At 37.3% G+C, this 18967-nt stretch overlaps 1 protein-coding gene across 1 annotated transcript in view; it reads right to left on the bottom strand.

Moving 5' to 3' along the window:
* Window positions 1-18729, bottom strand: part of LOC134744268 (testis-expressed protein 2) — a 30647-nt gene extending 11918 nt beyond the window's left edge. The window contains exons 1-10 of the mRNA XM_063678017.1: window positions 18570-18729; window positions 17738-18193; window positions 17551-17657; window positions 14552-14690; window positions 13664-14184; window positions 13415-13502; window positions 12988-13141; window positions 2081-2281; window positions 895-965; window positions 383-564 (exon numbers count right to left, since the gene is read on the bottom strand). Coding sequence (XP_063534087.1) covers window positions 383-564; window positions 895-965; window positions 2081-2281; window positions 12988-13141; window positions 13415-13502; window positions 13664-14184; window positions 14552-14690; window positions 17551-17657; window positions 17738-18193; window positions 18570-18588 — 1938 coding nt within the window. The 5' untranslated portion in view covers window positions 18589-18729. The remainder of the gene's footprint in view (window positions 1-382; window positions 565-894; window positions 966-2080; window positions 2282-12987; window positions 13142-13414; window positions 13503-13663; window positions 14185-14551; window positions 14691-17550; window positions 17658-17737; window positions 18194-18569) is intronic.
* Between the last annotated feature and the right edge of the window lie 238 nt (window positions 18730-18967).

Raw genomic sequence — 18967 nt, 5'->3', positions numbered from 1 at the left:
GTCCCGCACACTCCGCTGGCTCCACAGAAAACCAGCGCCGTTGACCACGCTAGTCGTGCCAGCTGCATTGCTGAGTGGAGACCATTTCGGCTTCACATCTCTATTTCTACTGTTTCGTTTATCTTTGTCTTGTATTTGCTAAATATGTATTGTATTGATGTGTTGTCTGAATAAATGATTTCTATTCTATTCTATTCTATAAAATTACGAAAAAAACTCAAATAGGAAAAACTTGGAAACTACTCATATTTATGAATGGAAATGAAATAGTGTATATTTCTTGTCAGATTTTCCAGAATAGTGTGGATTTTTGTAAGTTTTGACTACTTCCCGCGATTTGCATTGTACATCTTTACTGACAGACTAGTTGTGAACGACTTACAGTTTCGTCCAAAAACTCCTTCAGCCTGGAAATCTCGGTCTCGTCCAGATCGTCGTCGAGGACTTCGTCTTTGCCGTTGGCGGGCGCACTGGTCAGCTCATCCTCGTTCAATTCTTCTTGTAAAGTTTTTTCCGTTTGGCTGTCTGGTTCTGTGGCGGTGGACACGTTATCCGGTTTTTTTTCTGTGGCAATGAAAAACGAGAGATTGAGTTTGTAATTGATTGAATAGAAATAAAATTATTTTAAGGTATGAGAAACTAGGATCGGAAATTAAATTTAGAAGAGTGATTTAAGTACAAGTGCCTAGTAATTGTTTTTAAATGGGCCACCGCTACAGACAAAAAATAGCTTTGGATGCATTGAGAAATGTGGCACCCAGTGCCATCACACGGTACCCTTGGGTTAAGTAGGGACTTAACACTTTAATAGTTTAATCGTTAAAACGTTGTGATCTTGATAATAATTTACATTATGGTTTTAGGAGGGATAATTATTAGTCTGATCCGCCATACCTCTATGCATTTTTCTGACGAGCCGATGACGCAGACCTTCTCTCCCAGGCGTCTCTGCATCTTGTGAAAGGCTAAAATGCGATCGGAACTGTTAAAAAACAGAAACATGCCTAGCAAATGAAATGTAAGAAAGTTTATAGGCGGATTCGCGATGTTTATATATAATAGTCCTCCTCATCCTTTTCTATGACGGCGACCCTATATAAACATTATGGACGTTGTCTAGTGTGAGCCCTAAGTGGCTGGCCAGGCCTTAAATACTCTATTGCACGCGTGACAATTTATTTTATCTCTCTTTCCGTAACTGGCGTTTTATGTCGAAGCTTGTGAGGCGGTTACATTTTGACACCATTATGGATGGTAGAACGCCAAGATGACCTTCTTCTTCCAGCAAGCTCCTCCCATCGCTTAGGGTCGATGGCGCAAGTGCTCAGATGCCGTTTGAGCACGTCCTTGTAGCGCAGGTGTCAGTCACCGTGCTTCCGCTTACCCACCGCCAACTCAGAGTAGAGAACAGCTTTAGACAAGCGGTGGTCATCCATTCGAAGGACGTGCCCACACCATCTGAGCTGCCGCTACATTAGTATGGCCTCCATGCCATACATTCCGGAATCCTTGAATCTTGAAACTCATGGTTACATTTGTATTCAAAAATAGTTAAAGTAAACTAACGTGTAGGTACAGCAGGCACATGTTTAATGAGATTGCCACATTAAGGTATTGGTATTTGTGTGATGTTTTACACACGTTTTACATGAATTACAATTTCTTTTATTGTCATATTCTGTTATCTTTCAGTAAAGAAAAAAAGAGAAAAACGAATACCAATCTTAAAAACGCTTCAGTAACTTTCTAAACATTAAGGGTAGTCAACATGTAGTTAAGGCAAAACAAACACAAAAAAGTCAATGTCCTTATTGTCTACGTCCAAAAAACGATAAAAAATTCTTAGGTAATAGTTGCGCTAATTAGACGCGCAATCTGAGGCAATCATATGCGCAAGCGACGCTACCGTGGTGCATTCGCATGATCTGACCGCACCAATTCGTTTTGATTCGCAACGACAACGCGACCCGGAATTGGCAAGGACGGCAAGTTCCGAATCTCCTCAAATTAAAATGAACGCAATCTAATAAATACGATTTAAATTCGATAAATTTCACCTTATAAATAAATAAAAACTTACCTTTTTTCTTTCTTTCTCCATACAAATCTCTTCTTCTTTTCCGGGCTGGTGTTAGATTCGGTGGTCTCTGACTCTTGTTCCTTCTTTTTACTCTCTGATGCTTCACCAGGTTTTTTCTCGGGCAGATTTTCTTTCTCAAGTACTTGTATTGTCTCATTTTCATTTAATGTGATACATATGGGATATTTTTTGCTCCATTGTCTGAAATTAATTAATACACTTATTTATATTAACAATATAAAAAACCTTGCAATTTTAGTTTAACCTACTTCTAACAGCCATATCGACCAGAAACTTTGCAAATACAACGTCACGAATTGACACAATAATCTTATGATGTAGCCAGAAGACAGATAGTGATACCCTTCGGTGGTTACTAGTAGACTAGTCGAGATTGAACTAAAATTATTTGTTTTGACGAGTCCAAATTTTTGGGGGCGATAAGTACACTCGGTAAGATTTAGGTAACTAGATGTCCGTACGTTGATGTAGTAATCATAATAATATAAAAGTCATGTAGAGAGTAGAGAGGGGCTTATCTTATTCAAATAAATTTGTGTTTATGAATGATTCCTTAAGAGGAAAAAGAACAAATATTTATTAATTTTCAGGAGGTTAACCTAAACTACCAAAGCGTCAAGTCTCGCGGTATGTATCAATATATATATATATTATGAGTATTCTTAATAAGGTCACAAACATGTAACATAAATATTTTCGTGACCGGATAAACCAATTGAAAGCGAAATTCCAAACATCGTTACACATTTTACGGTACGCATGCGTCAGAATAGTAAATTAGTTAGTCATTCGAAATTAAAGTTAAAATAATTCGTGCAGTGTTACGGAAGAGGTTATTAACCCAATTGACGGTACAGCGGTGCGACCAAAGCACGGTATAGATACAATGACAGTATGTCCCCATTAGGATTTTACATAAGACTTTCCAATTTCGAACGCGACTGCTCGTCCCATGTCCCATCTACCTAACCGAAATCCAGGCTAGTGCCCATGTATTGCGTGAGTATCGTCGCTTGTTTGTTTGAAGATAGAATACTTTAAACGACTCTGTATAATTTCGACCCAATTGCCGGTCGAGCGACGCGAGCGAAGGTCAGCTTGGCTAACTATTCGGACAATGTAACACCGTCCGGCTTATCGTGAGATTTAGTGCTTTGTTTAATGACCCTAATAGGCGTAATTGTATTGATTATTTGTTCCAAATGAGGGTAATAAAAGCAAATACTAGACTGGTTTACGATGAAAAGAAATAAAGGTGGCCACGGAGCAATTGAATTCTAGGCTAACCGCTGGATAAGGATAGCGCACAACCATCAGACTTTGTGAAGATCAGGACCATCTAGACTATTCGGGAGAATTCTATGTCCGGCAGTGAACCACTTCCGGCTAATATGATGATGATGACTGTATTTGCATGTTTAATCCAATTCACTAAACATTAATGTCACATTCAATTATTCAGTATTTTACTTGGCAATAAAATAATGTTCTCTTTCAATGCCAAGGACGCCTATACCATACTTAAGGAAAAAAATACGAATACTTATTGATAACATGACAACTTGCTTTACAGTACATATGGTGCTACTTTCTCGCACTAGTGCGTAAAGAGCACTTTTCGTGCATATGTCGAAAGTTTAAAGGGCCATATGTACTCTAAAGCGTTGTACGATACACGTGCGAATAGGTAATTCGCAACTCGTGTCGATTCAAAACACTCCCTTCTGTCGTGTTTTAGTTTATCGATACTCGTTTCGAACTTCCTCTTTTCCGCACTTGTATTGTAAATAACTATTTTACAAAAGTATGGTGCATACCCTTTTTAGTTCATTACGCTGTCTACTAAACGGTGTTCCGTGGGTCCCACTCGGTAACCATTTTGGCCCACCTTTCAATCCGTTTCAATAGTTTGAGTTAAGTAATAACTATCGCGCTAACCGAAAACAATATTAGTCACATTAATGCATTTGCATGGCTAACAATAACTTATACTAATGCACATGTTTTTGTTATACCTTGAAGCACTTTCTGCGTCGTAGTACGATTATTACGACATTACTGTTTCAAGGTGATCAAGAGATCTTAACCTACAACTTATGAAATGTTCGTATGTGATACTGACGATGTGTTTTAGTATTTTTCCCCTCACTAGCTCGGAAAGTTGTCTTTTATCCTTTAAAACAAGCGGGGAAAAACGCATTTTATCCACTAGTGGGGAAAGTAATTTGACCTTGGATGGAGCGTGTTTAAGTAGCTTGACAGATAACAAAACGTAAAACGCTCATAATAATGATTCGTTTGATATTAATTATCATTAAACAAATGGTTTAAGAATCTAATAAAAAATACCAAATTTAGCTTTATTTAATGATTTTATGTCATAATTTCATAAACCTTAAAGTTCCATAAGAAACGTTTGTTTTTTAATAATGATGTTAAATATAATTCTGAACGCACAAGTTGAGTCGATGCAATTTCAAAACGCATCATTGACATTTCATACGTCAGAAATGTCAACATTGTCAACAAAATTTTTACTTAAAAACTTCTCACGTAAAAATACAGAATTTCCAGAGTTTTTTGTTATAATATCGTAAAAAATGAGTGACTTCAGTGATGAAGATGATATAACGCCTGTGGATGTTGCACTTTCCTCGCTATAGTGAGGTGAAAAGTTTTGTGTTACACACGGGTGCAAATGTATTTTACTTCTCGTGTGTTGAAACACTTGCTACGCTCAGGATTCTATTTTAGGGGAAAGTAATTTGACCTTGGATGGAGCGTGTTTAAGTAGCTTGACAGATAACAAAACGTAAAACGCTCATAAAAATGATTCGTTTGATATTAATTATCATTAAACAAATGGTTTAAGAATCTAATAAAAAATACCAAATTTCGCTTTATTTAATGATTTTATGTCATAATTTCATAAACCTTAAAGTTCCATAAGAAACGTTTGTTTTTTAATAATGATGTTAAATATAATTCTGAACGCACAAGTTGAGTCGATGCAATTTCAAAACGCATCATTGACATTTCATACGTCAGAAATGTCAACATTGTCAACAAAATTTTTACTTAAAAACTTCTCACGTAAAAATACAGAATTTCCAGAGTTTTTTGTTATAATATCGTAAAAAATGAGTGACTTCAGTGATGAAGATGATATAACGCCTGTGGATGTTGCACTTTCCTCGCTATAGTGAGGTGAAAAGTTTTGTGTTACACACGGGTGCAAATGTATTTTACTTCTCGTGTGTTGAAACACTTGCTACGCTCAGGATTCTATTTTAGGGGAAAGTAATTTGACCTTGGATGGAGCGTGTTTAAGTAGCTTGACAGATAACAAAACGTAAAACGCTCATAATAATGATTCGTTTGATAATTATTATCATTTAGGTATCCTTGCCTCCCGCTTGATCCACATATGAGATAACACCCTTGTAACTCAGCCCTAATTAAGGGAATTTATCAACTTGCAGCGCCATCTATCGCGCCACTCAAGTACTAATGTCGCCCGGTTGCTAGCGCTCGGCTGCTTTCTCGTCAGTACGCTTTTGTAACTCAGCCGAGCAACACGTTTACAAAGCAAGTTTAAAGAAGATCGAGAAATTTCAAATCGTGAAAATGTTTTGAATACCTTCGACTTCGTGACATTCCGCTCGGTGCCCATGGCCCAGCGACGAGACGCAGTGACCTTCCTATAGGCACCGTCATAAAAAATACACGGGTAAGTACTTATGCCTCATGGCGTCGTCCTGTGGGACGTGGAAGAATTTTGAATACCTCCGACTTCGTGAAATTCAGCTCGGTGCCCATGGCCCAGCGACGAGACGCAGTGACCTTACTACAGGCACCGTCACAAAAAGTACACCGGTACTTATGCCTCATGGTTTCGTCCTCTGGGACGACAAGCGTCGTCCCGTGAGACGACATGGCATCCCTGACATTCATCATTCCGATGACATTCCGCTCGGTGCCCGTGGCCCAGCGACGAGACGCAGTGACCTTACTACAGGCACCGTCATAAAAAGTACACTGGTACTTATGCCTCTGGGACGACATGGCGTCGTCCCGTGAGACGACAAAGCGTCGTCCCGTGAGACGACATGGCGTCGTCCCGTGAGACGACAAAGCGTCGTCCCGTGAGACGACATGGCGTCGTCCCGTGAGACGACGTGGCGTCGTCCCGTGAGACGACGTGGCGTCGTCCCGTGAGACGACGTGGCGTCGTCCCGTGAGACGACGTGGCGTCGTCCCGTGAGACGACGTGGCGTCGTCCCGTGAGACGACGTGGCGTCGTCCCGTGAGACGACGTAGCGTCGTCTCGTGAGGCGACTTGGCATCCCTGTGGAACGCCAAGCGTCGTCCGGTAAAACGACAAGGCGTCGTCCTGATGAGTTGCGTCATCCTGTGGAAAGATATCGCGTCATCCCGTGGTATCGTCCCGTGAGAAGATATTGCGTCGCCCCGTAGAACTAGATTCCGTTGTTCGATAAGACGACATTTTGTCGTATCGTGAGACCCTAATGTGTCGTCCTATGAGACGGCATTGTATCGTCCTCTGAAATGACAATGAAATAACGTTGTCTTGTTAGACAAACAACCGTCGTTTCATGGTCTACCATTAATACGGTGGCGGACGTCTTATTGGTCGCATTATTGTTCGATGTCTGCTTGGTCGGACTCACATTTTTTTAAAGATCTGCATGGTCCTGATATTACCCATGTGCGACCCGGTTAGTCTACGTCATCGATCGAATTGTGTGCCACCTTTTAGGACGATGAGCAGCTGAATTTCAATTGGCGGGTTTGGCGCGAAATTGATAACGAAACGCAGTTACAGTAAATCTTGGTTGTGTACAAATGTTGGTCTTGGTCGATAACAAACAAGGAATTGTTTGCCGTGAACGAACCTAAAAAACTAACCTACCTATATACATTCTGAGGATCGTAACTGTATAACCAACTGCAAAATGGCAGTTAAGAAACTGTGCAGAGGGAAAAGCACAGAGTGAAAAACCTTGTGTTATACTTTGCCCAACTAGATCCTTTACCAAAACGAGAGGGGGAGGCAAGGAAAATCGACATCTGTTTTTAAGAAGAAAAGAAGATTAAAACTCTCTCCTCTGAATAGGACTATCAATACACGTAAAATACAAATTCGTTTACAACTGTCATATTATGATATATATGAGTGAAAAATCATCGCACTTAATCCCTCTTTTGAATGACTAGTCAGGTTTTGATAGTCTTTTTTGGGGATAAAGCATCTCCTGTATCCTCTTCTAATGTTGACTATAGTCTATAGCTACAAAATAGCGGCCTGTCACAAAGAGAAACCTTTGCGCTAGTCTAGAAATTATCTATATTTCAAAACATCTACTAAGTAGCTGTCACACAGAGACCACAGAACTAAGAGTAACACGTAGAAAACATACCTTCTATCACATTCCGTTCAAAAGGCCGAACTAACAAAAGCATTTATAATGCTATATTCACATCAATCAGGTAGAAACTTGTAAACTCAGCTTCAAATGCTGTAAGTAACGAGCTCCACTTTGAAAGATTATCTTAGCAGCGGGTTTTAAATCATAATACGTTGACCGCAAACGTTCTAGTTCCATTTCAAAGAGTTCCATTACTATTAATATAACTATCGGAAACGAAATGGTATTTGTAGGAGGTGCTTTCACAGAATGACTAAAAGGACTACAATACTAATTTAATATGGCCTTCCGCATTGTCACCCATTATTGATCAATAGAAGTGGAAACATCGGTTTCGTTAGTGGTAGATGTTATATGTCTGACGAAGCTTCCCTTTGTGTAAATAAAGAAAGAATTTATGAAAAGATTTTTCGGTAGTTCAGTTAGAGTGGAGTTACTGATCCTGTGTACCGAAAAATCGCGAATTAAATTAGTGAAGACAACTAAGGGAACTAAACCGTCGAACCAACAGCCATGGTCCACGGCTTTGTATCTAAATGAACTTGGAAGTCTTTAACTCAAACGACTACACATGATAAAACAATAAAACTCGTTATTTGCCCCGAGGGTTTGTTTGATTTTCCAATAAGACAAATAAATGAAATCACTTCAAAATCTTTGAAACCATGTGGACTGCGGGGCAAGCCATTATATGTACATACAAAGGTACAACGTACGCAAACGTACATACAAGAGTAATATTTAGAAAATATTTGCAGGCAGTCACCGATAGCAGATACCTGATTCGAAAAGAGCACGGATCGGAAATACAAACCCTTCTTTCGATTTCTAGTTGAGATGTTTCCCTTCCTACGAAGTAGTCACATGCTTTTACAAAAGAACTATAACATACGGCGTTTTAGGCCAAAGGCAACCAAGTTCAAGATAATATGTAATATTCTTAGAGGAATACCCGAAAGAGAACATCCTTAAAAAGACGAGTCAACTAGGTCAAATCCCAAATAGATACCAGTGCACGGAATCAGAGGCTTGATAATAACGTTAGAACGCTCATCAAAGGATCGCGCAAGATCTAAGCCGAATATGATTCTAGTAGTCTCATGACTACAATATGCTCGCCGGTTAAATAGAGTGCAATGTACTCTAAAAATCAACACTAGTTCTGTTGTCATTGCCAGATCTAAATACTACAAGCTTAACTGAAAGGTAGAAGTCCAGGGCTTACAGCAGTTCAGGGCTTACAGCATACTGTTGTAACAGGTCTCGTATGACATGTACTCGCAATTGAAAACATCATCGTCAATGCAATCAAGTAGTGTTGTAGGTTTGTAGTACCCTACAAAATCATCGTGTCTTGGATATAGGGCAGACGCGCTGCTAATCGAATTACAGCATTACTTGTGAAGACAACTACAATTTATATATTCATGATACATTCATTAAATATAGTAAATATGAGATTTCTAGATATATATCAGCTTTACGTCAACGAAGTGACAAATAATATGTCGCAGAAAGGCCTAGATCATCAAATAATTGTCTATTTGGGGGCATCATGATGACAGATTAGTACTAGGGTTCCTTCAAGATAATAAAAACAGTCTAAATTCAACTGATATACAAAGTTCAAAGTGTTTTTATTTGTGTGTATATGTCAAACTGATTACAGTAGGGGTAAATAAATATTTGTAGCATTGTACCCTGCCTGATGGCACAATTGCATGAAAGTCAATAAACAACATACGTCCTTGCATTGCTAAATCTCTTATCAAAATTAATATTTGGTAATGAATGCATCTACACGTGTCAAGAGTCAATACGAACTGTGCCACGACACCACACGCGCGACGGCGCTAGCGCAGCACTTGAGATTAGATTACGTTATGAAGCTCGACCCGTGGACATAAACAAATAATACTGTAATGTAATGTAATTTGTCTTAGTCTCACGAAAGTTTCGCAATTGGTTTTAATAGGTTGCACTACAATTTAAAGTGGATATTTTCACTTCGTCTATTCTTATTCAAAGAGTCTTCCGTGGTCAGCCAAGAGGTGTTTACGCTCTTATTAGAAGATCGTATGTATAGGTACGAAAGCAATAAAAAACTCACGAAGTGTGCTAAGACTAACAATAAACTATTGTACAATCCACTACCAGCGCGCGAACCATAAAATATTCATTTTGGGAATCAATTCGCCACCAGAAAGAGTGAATGTTAAATAACCTAAAATGCCAAACCTAAAGATTGGTGAACCTAAAGAGTGGCGATAGGTGAACTCATTTGAATGATTCAATGATTAAAATATCTTCTAAAATATTCTACTTGGTAGACGTATTTTCAGTAAACGCACAGTATCATGGAGAGATGCCATCCACAACAACTGGAGTTGTCAGCATCACTTTAAATTTACAATCATCAACACCATACGATTGTCACCTGCGTGTCAGTACTCAGTAATTCTGTTCATTCGCCATTCGTTACATTCGCTTGCATGACTAACAAGTATATAATATAAGCTCAGTTGAAGCGGTAGCAGCCTAATGGCATGTTTTCAGTTATGTGTGGATAGTAAATTTAGCAGCATAATTGACACTTAAAATAAATAGGAGCCTACCATTTCATATAAGAATTATTAAGCTATGAGCTTAACATTAATATGGTTGTTTTAAAGCAACCCTCACCTAAAACCACTCAATAAGGATGTATTATCGGCTCAGTTGAAACTACTACTAGCTGAAAGTTGTTACTAGATATTAAAGTGCTAAATCGTGAAATGATGTATTTTCTTCTTCATTTTCTGACGCTACTTTCAGGCAGAGCAGTACTCGATTCGAAATACAATTCAATTATTTCCGCAAATAAACACATTATGTAGGTATACATATAATTTTCAACACATTTACGGAATTTGTTGTCATTACGTAGTGGGCTATGTACAAATGAAGCCGGTATAGTAAATAACTATTAATGTCTAAAAATACAAACATTTGGTTATTCGTGCATATTAAAATACATATTACATTACATCTGACCTATACTTACCAATTTACATTTAATTGATAGAAAATACTTTAAATCAGAGAGGACCCAGGGTTTTTCCAATTAGTTACGAATTGAAACAGATTTTTGGATGGATCGGCAGTTCTATATTTCATTGTGTTAAGCAGTAGACAAGTAGTATTCTTTTTTTTGTAAAATAATAATTATCATTACATTATACAACATAACCTATTTATCATTTTCACCTAGTGGGGTGTTGTAAGGAAAGCATCAGAGGTAGTGTGGACGGGTTTGATATAAAACTCACTTGATGGGGTTCACTTTGCAAGCATCACAGCTCGCGTAGCTTCAGATGTGATTCAGCATACTTACATAGTCGCAATGAATAAGTTTAGTTATGTTGCCAGTCAGTGCTAACGATTGTCGTATCTATCGATAATTACAAATGAGGAAATTCTAGTCATTAAGGTTTGACGCAAACAATCTTTTGGTATATCAATACGGAATATATTTCAAGCCCATATTCTTATGTGATTTTTGCATAAATATTATAACTATCAGTCACAGGTCACAGTACGCCCGGGCCAGCGCCGGCAGAGGTTTAAACACGTCTCATATGTGGTTCAAGCGGGAGGCAAGGATACCTAAATAGAACCGTTTTTCCCCCGAAGGGTAAAAAACGGATATTTAGGTTCCTGCCTAAGCTTGAACCACGCCTAAGGGCCTTGCCGGCTTATACATATGGTACTGACGAGAAAGCAGCCGAGCGCTAGCAACCGGGCGACATTAGTACTTGAGTGGCGCGATAGATGGCGCTGCAAGTTGATAAATTCCCTTAATTAGGGCTGAGTTACAAGGGTGTTATCTCATATGTGGTTCAAGCTTCGGCAGGAACCTAAATATCCGTTTTTTACCCTTCGGGGGAAAAACGGTTCTATTAAACAAATGGTTTAAGAATCTAATAAAAAATACCAAATTTAGCTTTATTTAATGATTTTATGTAATAATTTCATAAACCTTAAAGTTCCATAAGAAACGTTTGTTTTTTAATAATGATGTTAAATATAATTCTGAACGCACAAGTTGAGTCGACGCAATTTCAAAACGCATCATTGACATTTCATACGTCAGAAATGTCAACATTGTCAACAAAATTTTTACTTAAAAACTTCTCACGTAAAAATACAGAATTTCCAGAGTTTTTTGTTATAATATCGTAAAAAATGAGTGATTTCAGTGATGAAGATGATATAACGCCTGTGGATGTTGCACTTTCCTCGCTATAGTGAGGTGAAAAGTTTTGTGTTACACACGGGTGCAAATGTATTTTACTTCTCGTGTGTTGAAACACTTGCTACGCTCAGGATTCTATTTTAGAACCACTCGCTTCGCTCGTGGTTCAACTATAGAATCCTTTCGCTTGCTCGTGTTTCAATTCTACACTCGCGGGTAAAATACAACTTTGCACCCTTGTATAACAAATAACTATAGGTTTTTTACGCGACTATTCGTAGTCGCTAGTAATAAAAGACCGCTTTTTTTAAGAAATTAGGATCGAAGCCCGAAAAGTCACCCGAGTTTATCTGTACTATAACTTATTCTCCAGTTAGGCCGCTCTGAATAAGCGAGATAAGATAACCTTCCCGTTTCCGAATTCCAATGATTAACATTGCAAACGGGATATTCATTTCTGTGATACTCGAACATTTTAAATGGTACACGTACACGTCGCGCGCTCGCTAGAGACGGTGCTCCTGTCGACTATCCTCTTAAGGGGATCCCATGCCCCAATGACCTTCGATTTGAATCCCTTAGTTTTCTAATGTTTTTTGTAGCTTATCATATTAACAGTATATTTAGCAATATAGTATCCAATATTTACTTCAAAGTTCATTGTTTTCGAAATATTTGGCATCAAAGTTGAACAATTTTAGGAAAAAAACTGGTTTTCTGGCCATAACTTTTGTGTTAATTAGTTTAAAATTAAAACCTTAGACAAATTTTTAGAGACGTCTAAGACGAACCCAAATATGTAGATTTCGTATAAGTAAGATCTTTCACAGCAATCGAGATACGAAAAAAGTGTTTTTTTAGACAATGTTTAAAACAATCATAAATAAATAAGTATTCATTTTTTTCACAATCCGGTAGACAAAAATGGAGATAAAAGATTGAAGAACCGATAGCCGCTTGTCTTATAATTCTATATGTAGTGCAAAGGTAGGAGATACTATTTAAAACTTGTCAAAAATCGATGAAAACCTCAGGTAGCCCCTTAACGGATCGAAACATGGCGATTGATTATTCGACTAAAATTATATGAGTAACCCGTTAAAAGTAACTTTAATATATTACACCTCTTACCCTTACGCAATGTTGCAAAACCTGGATACACAAAGTAACAAAGGGAAACAATGAGAAAATGTTTTCCATACCTTTTACTGACAAGTCCATTTGGCAGCAGGAATACTTTGGCTCCTGTTAAATTATACAATCTATGCTGGTAGAAAACTACTTTGTCTATTTTTTCATCCCAAAGCGCTCTCTTCGCTATTTTTGTCTTTGTGTAAGATATCCTTAAATTGCAGCCTAAAACAAAAAATAAATAAAAGGTCGGTCACTGCTAATTATCTATATTATGATATATTTATAAATGTCTGTAACGATAAAGTTAGTATACTCCGACGCAACCAAGATACGAAATAACTATAGATATATCTACACACTTGAGTATGAGGATTTGAGGATAGTACTATGTGCCTGTATATTCACGGAGTTATTATAAAAAAAAACAACAAAATCAATCAATTAAATGGAAGTGCATGGCTGTAATAATAATGTATGCTTGCATTGTACATTTACCTTCTAATTTCATAAATGCGGTTGTTGTTTTGTTGATGTGATACGTGTAAGCATCATATTCATGAAACCTATAATGGTTTATCCATCCCTGCAAATCACAACATGGCTTAGAAATCAATAAGTTTTATCTGTAAATACTTTGTGCTAATCTCAAGAAAAAGGGACCTTAATGCAGCAGCATCGTTAATAAAGGCGTAAATCTGCCGCTTGATCCCTTTTCCAAGAACTACATATTTAACTGATACATACCTCATGTTTCTTCATTGGTCTATGCTCTTTAACATTAGGAACACTGTACGTGTACGGTACAGCACTGCTGCGCTTAAACTGAAAAAAGCTAGTTCTAGGCTCCTTGTCAGTACTAAAATAAGTGGCTAAAACCCACTGCTTCAAATTGCTTCCAAATGTAACCGTCCATACGCCGAGCAGGAACCCATTCCAGGCGTGGGAGTTAGGGAATAGGAGGTAGTTAACAATTAGTAAAAAAGTAAGAATATACATTGTGAAATTAAAGAAGTAGTGCCTAGGAGTTTCTGTTGGTATACTATTTTTGCTTAGTGGGGATCCGAAATTTGTGGGGGTGATTGACCTCTGTACGGTACAGGGGAGGATGTTCAGGACGGGAGGGTTCTTGTCCTCAGAGTCTTTGTACAGGTTGACGTCTCCGAGCGCGTCGATGTTGGTGTCCTCCAGGGCTTCGACGCCAGACTCCACTTCTAACATACTGCTGTCATCTAGTAAATCTCCCGTACCGTTTTCTGATTCACTGGCTTAAAATAAATCGGAATTTGAATATAATAGGATTAAGAATAAAGTTTCCAAATATTACTTGGCTGCACGACAGGAAATGTATTTTTTTACGAACGAATATATTTTCAGAATCTCTTTGGGAATAGAAACTATAAAAAGCGGCCGACCAAAATTGTTATATGATGTGCTAGGTTAAGATACCTTTAACCTAGCACATCATATAACATTTTTGGTCGGCCGCTTTTTATAGTTTCTATTCCCAAAGAGGTTCTGAAAATACCAGAAACCTTCCAAAACTTAAGTGTTGTTGACCATTTTCTAGGCTTGTTCGAATAAACGGAATTTCTAATGTTTGTATTTCCCTAAATCTGATCAGGATGGACTTACCTAAATTCTTATGTGTATCATCACTGGATTCCGAATTATTTTTTTCTAAAGGAAGACTCGACTCGAGGTCGGTAGGCTTGGCCGTGACCGGCTGCGTGATTTCAGAAAGATTCTGAATGCTACTGTGAAGAGATGATACCTGATGGAAACATATGGTAATTGTCAATATTGTCATAAACAGAAAAACTGCAAGTTATCACATAAGAAGACATAATTTAGTGGATTTTTTATGCTAACTACAGATACAGAAAGATAGCCCAGTCTTCATTATTTCGTCAATAGAATAGAAGTCATTTATTGTTTACCGTGTACAATAAGGTGGAATACAATGTTATACACATACAGTCACAACGGCAACCCATATCGGGTATACAAGATTATATTTGCTACTTAACTAATGATTTAACTAAAAATACATTATTTGTTAACATGCTAATTGGTCTCATACATAAAGTATTCATCCAAATCATAAAAAACCGGCCAAGTGCGAGTCGGACTCGCGCACGAAGGGTTCCGTACCATTAGGCAAAGAACGGCAAAAAAATCACGTTTATTGTTTGGGAGCCTCATTTAAATATTTATTTTATTCTGTTTTTCGGTGGAAGAGGTTGGAGGAGGCCTATACCCGACAGGGGTCCTAACACTATAGTATGTAAGGTTAAATATATTTTTTTAAGATTGTAAATGTTTTATTAGTAGTTGTGGAATAAAAAGGCTTTTTATTTATTTATTATTCTGTTTTTAGTAATTGTTGTTATAGCGGCAACAGAAATACATCATCTGTGAAAATTACGACTGTCTAGCTATTACGGTTCATGAGATACAGCCTAGTGACAGACGGACAGTGGAGTCTTAGTAATAGGGTCCCGTTTTTACCCTTTGGGTACGGAACCCTAAAAACACGATCAATCAATCATCCCTTTATCTGTTGCTTGATTTTTTTTTCCGCTTTTTGAGTAACCAAAAGCCTGGTGAAAAATCTGTAAAGATGCTGTGGCCAATGATGGTGAAAATATTATTTTAAATACAAATTTTCAACTTTGGCTGTATGACACATTTTTGCCTTTCATGCCTCACGACAAAACCTAGTTTAACCTAGCGTAACATAGGCAAAATTAAAATTGCAAAATAAATATAAAAAGCAGTTTTGTTAACACTTTGACCGCCAAAGCCATCAACTGACGCGCGCGGCTACAGTCTAATATCAACCTTCATGCATTGCAACAAGGTTTACGATGACGCGCCGCGCATGATACGAGTGCTGTTCAAAGGGTTAATTTTTTTTGACCATATCAAGCTTATTGGTGTGGTCAAAAATATACTGTATGTCCTCTAAAATTATTTTAGTTACTTCAATCAATTTAAATTGACACTAACACTGAAACACTGGATTTTGGAAATTTTAAGGAAAATGCAAATGACAGCCCTATGCATAAATAATTGTTGTAAGTAACATTATGAGGAAAACCCCAATAGGTACATGTTCACTCAATCATAATAGACTTCTTAAGTTACAAGAGGTTATCTCAAGAGCATGTAAGTATACAAAGTATCACATTTCTTGTCAGTCAGTAATTGCTACCAGCAAAATAATTTATTCAAAGCAAAGACCTATGAGGTGTATAAGATAAATAAAGTCTGAGAAAAAACGTGCGTGTCAAGATAAATTAATGCCCAAAAAGTTGGCGCCATACTTTTGGCCTTTACTCATGTAGATGGCGACACTGTTTGACATTTAACAATTTTAACACATATCAGTGAAAGAATATAGGTCAAAGTCATATCATGTCATTTTAAAAAACATGAAAAATTAAAATTTAAAATTATACACATATACACGGTGTTACTTGAGCCACTGAAAACCTGAGATCCCAACAGATTTTTTTTTATTTTAAACTCATCTTGAGTATTCATTCTTTATTCCGATAAATATTAAAAAAAATATTCTTTGTTTAGTTTTCTTAACAATTCTATTCGACTGGTAATTCTATGACAAATAACGTGCAAATGCTAGTTATTGATATTGTTGCATTACAAACTTGTAGACTGAGCCACAGAATAACTAATAGTACTACCGTGCAAAAAAAAATAAAAAATACCCCCATTAAAATATAGCGCAATCGATTCTCCTATCGATTCTGAACAAACTGTTTTTAGGTTTTCAGTGGGTCATGAAACACTGTGTACATATATATATAATTTGTTTTTGTTTTAATCCTGCGTCGAAAGATGGCAGTAAAATTTACTGCAACTACAAAATATACTATTAGAGTTTTGAATGATTCACGGTTAGTTTCACTAGACTTATATTGACCGGGATATAGACCGTGATTACCTTTTGTATTATTTGTGAGCTCCCGATATTTCGACGCAGTTACATGCATCATGTTCACGGGTGACTAAAGATAGCGGGTGGGTGTCAAAGTTGTGTAGACAGCGCTCTGTCTACCCTCATTCTTGCGCGTCGAACAAGTCCAACAAGTGTGAATGCGACCGTTGGTAACGTTGAAAGTGAACGCAGCCGACGCGCAAGAATGAGGGTAGACAGAGCGCTGTCTACACAACTTTGACACCCACCCGCTATCTTCAGTCACCCGTGAACATGATGCATGTAACTGCGTTGAAATATCGGGAGCTCACAAATAATACAAAAGGTAATCACGGTCTATATCCCGGTCAATATAAGTCTAGTGAAAATATACTATGACAATATGCCTCTATACACTCAATTCTCTTTGTTTAAACTGTCAGTGTCAGTGTTATTATGTTAGGATAACTACATTTGTTAATTCTTCAAGATCATATAGATCTCAAAAAGGCAAATGGATTAAATTAAATTAAACTTTCACAGCATGACAATAAGATTTAGGATCTCATCAGAGAAATTTATTAAGATTTAAAGTTATAAAGCTAATATTATGGTTGTAAGGATAATGTAAATAATTGTTTCTAAATAAATATAAAAATTACATTAGTAAACTTAAGCACTAGACACTTACCTGGTTGTCAGTATCTCCAACACTTTGTTGATCAGAGTCTTTGATGGCAGAGTTTTCTTCTGAATCTGATGTAGAATTCTCTCTTGGCACTGATTTTTCTTTTGTTTCTATGAATAGATTATACACTGATTAGACAACACAAGACTCACAATGTATTATTGTAAAAATAAAATACTACAATCCTTACCTTCTACAGAACGAGTTTTAATATCCTCAACAGCTTGTGCTATTTTGAACTTAAAGTCATGGAAGATCTTCCAAGTTTCATTGGAGCTTTCTTTAGCATCAATGGAGCCTTCTGAAGTAGTAGTCCGCTTTCCTAAACGGTTTAAATACTCTTTCATAGGAGATGATGTTACTTCTTTGGGAGGAACAGCTGGTTTAGTGTCATCTACAGGTTTGGGCTCAGATTTTGGATCATCAGTTTCTTTATCTGGCGGTTTTTCTGTTCTCATTGATTTGAAATATTTGTCTAGTATAGATGAGCTTTTATCTGCTTTCTTCGGACTCGCGGTTTCGTTCTGACTACTGGGAGGGTCATTTTGGGGTGTAGGGGGATCATCATCACACATGTGGTACAACTCTTCCAGTTCCTCATTGTTAGCATTGTATCTAAAGGACAACGAGGCGTTTGGGGATTTCCCTGAAATAAATTGTTCATTCTTTTTACGCACACTAAACAGACAAAGGCACACAATATAGTAGTGTACACTTACACATCTGCAATGAGAATGGCTTAAACTATTGCATTTACACAACAATTTATTACACGCAGGAGTTAACGCCGCAAACTTAATAATAACACTAAACTAACTCTCAAGTGCGTAGCGCACCGAGTTTGTTATCGCTGTCGTTGTCAAAGAAACAAAAAATGGTCTGTGTTTACTGATAATTTGATAAACACCGGTACGGGGAATAACTGTTGTGCAAGAATATATTAAATAGGTCAACTCTTCCAGACAATATGTAAACGAAACTATTTAATAATACTTAAATTTGAATATATTTTTAACACATACCCGAGCCGGACAGTTCCATATTTAAAGATAATTCAGTATCACATTCATTTCGTACTAGCAAAGGGACTCATTTCAGTTCATAGTGGGCATATCTTAGGTGTAATTAATATATTACAAAGTCCGTGAAATTTCTACAATTTTTATCACTCGCTTACTCGCTTATTGAAAAATTGTTTCTGTTCATGACGTGACGGGACAAACAAAACGTCAAATCAAATCAGCTTGTTTCCGATGAGTTCCTGTCTATCATATCCATTCAAATAAAGCCATGAATATACATTCGACAAGTTTTCGAAAATTATTATATGTATAGTTGGTCAAGCAAATCTTGTCAGTAGAAAAAGGCGGCAAATTTAATAAATGTGGGCGCGAAGGGTTATCGTCCCAAAGAAAATTTG

The sequence above is a fragment of the Cydia strobilella genome, chromosome 9 (genome assembly GCF_947568885.1).
Source record: "Cydia strobilella chromosome 9, ilCydStro3.1, whole genome shotgun sequence".
Classification (NCBI taxonomy): Eukaryota; Metazoa; Arthropoda; class Insecta; order Lepidoptera; family Tortricidae; genus Cydia; species Cydia strobilella.
This window is presented reverse-complemented; position numbering and strand designations above follow the sequence as displayed.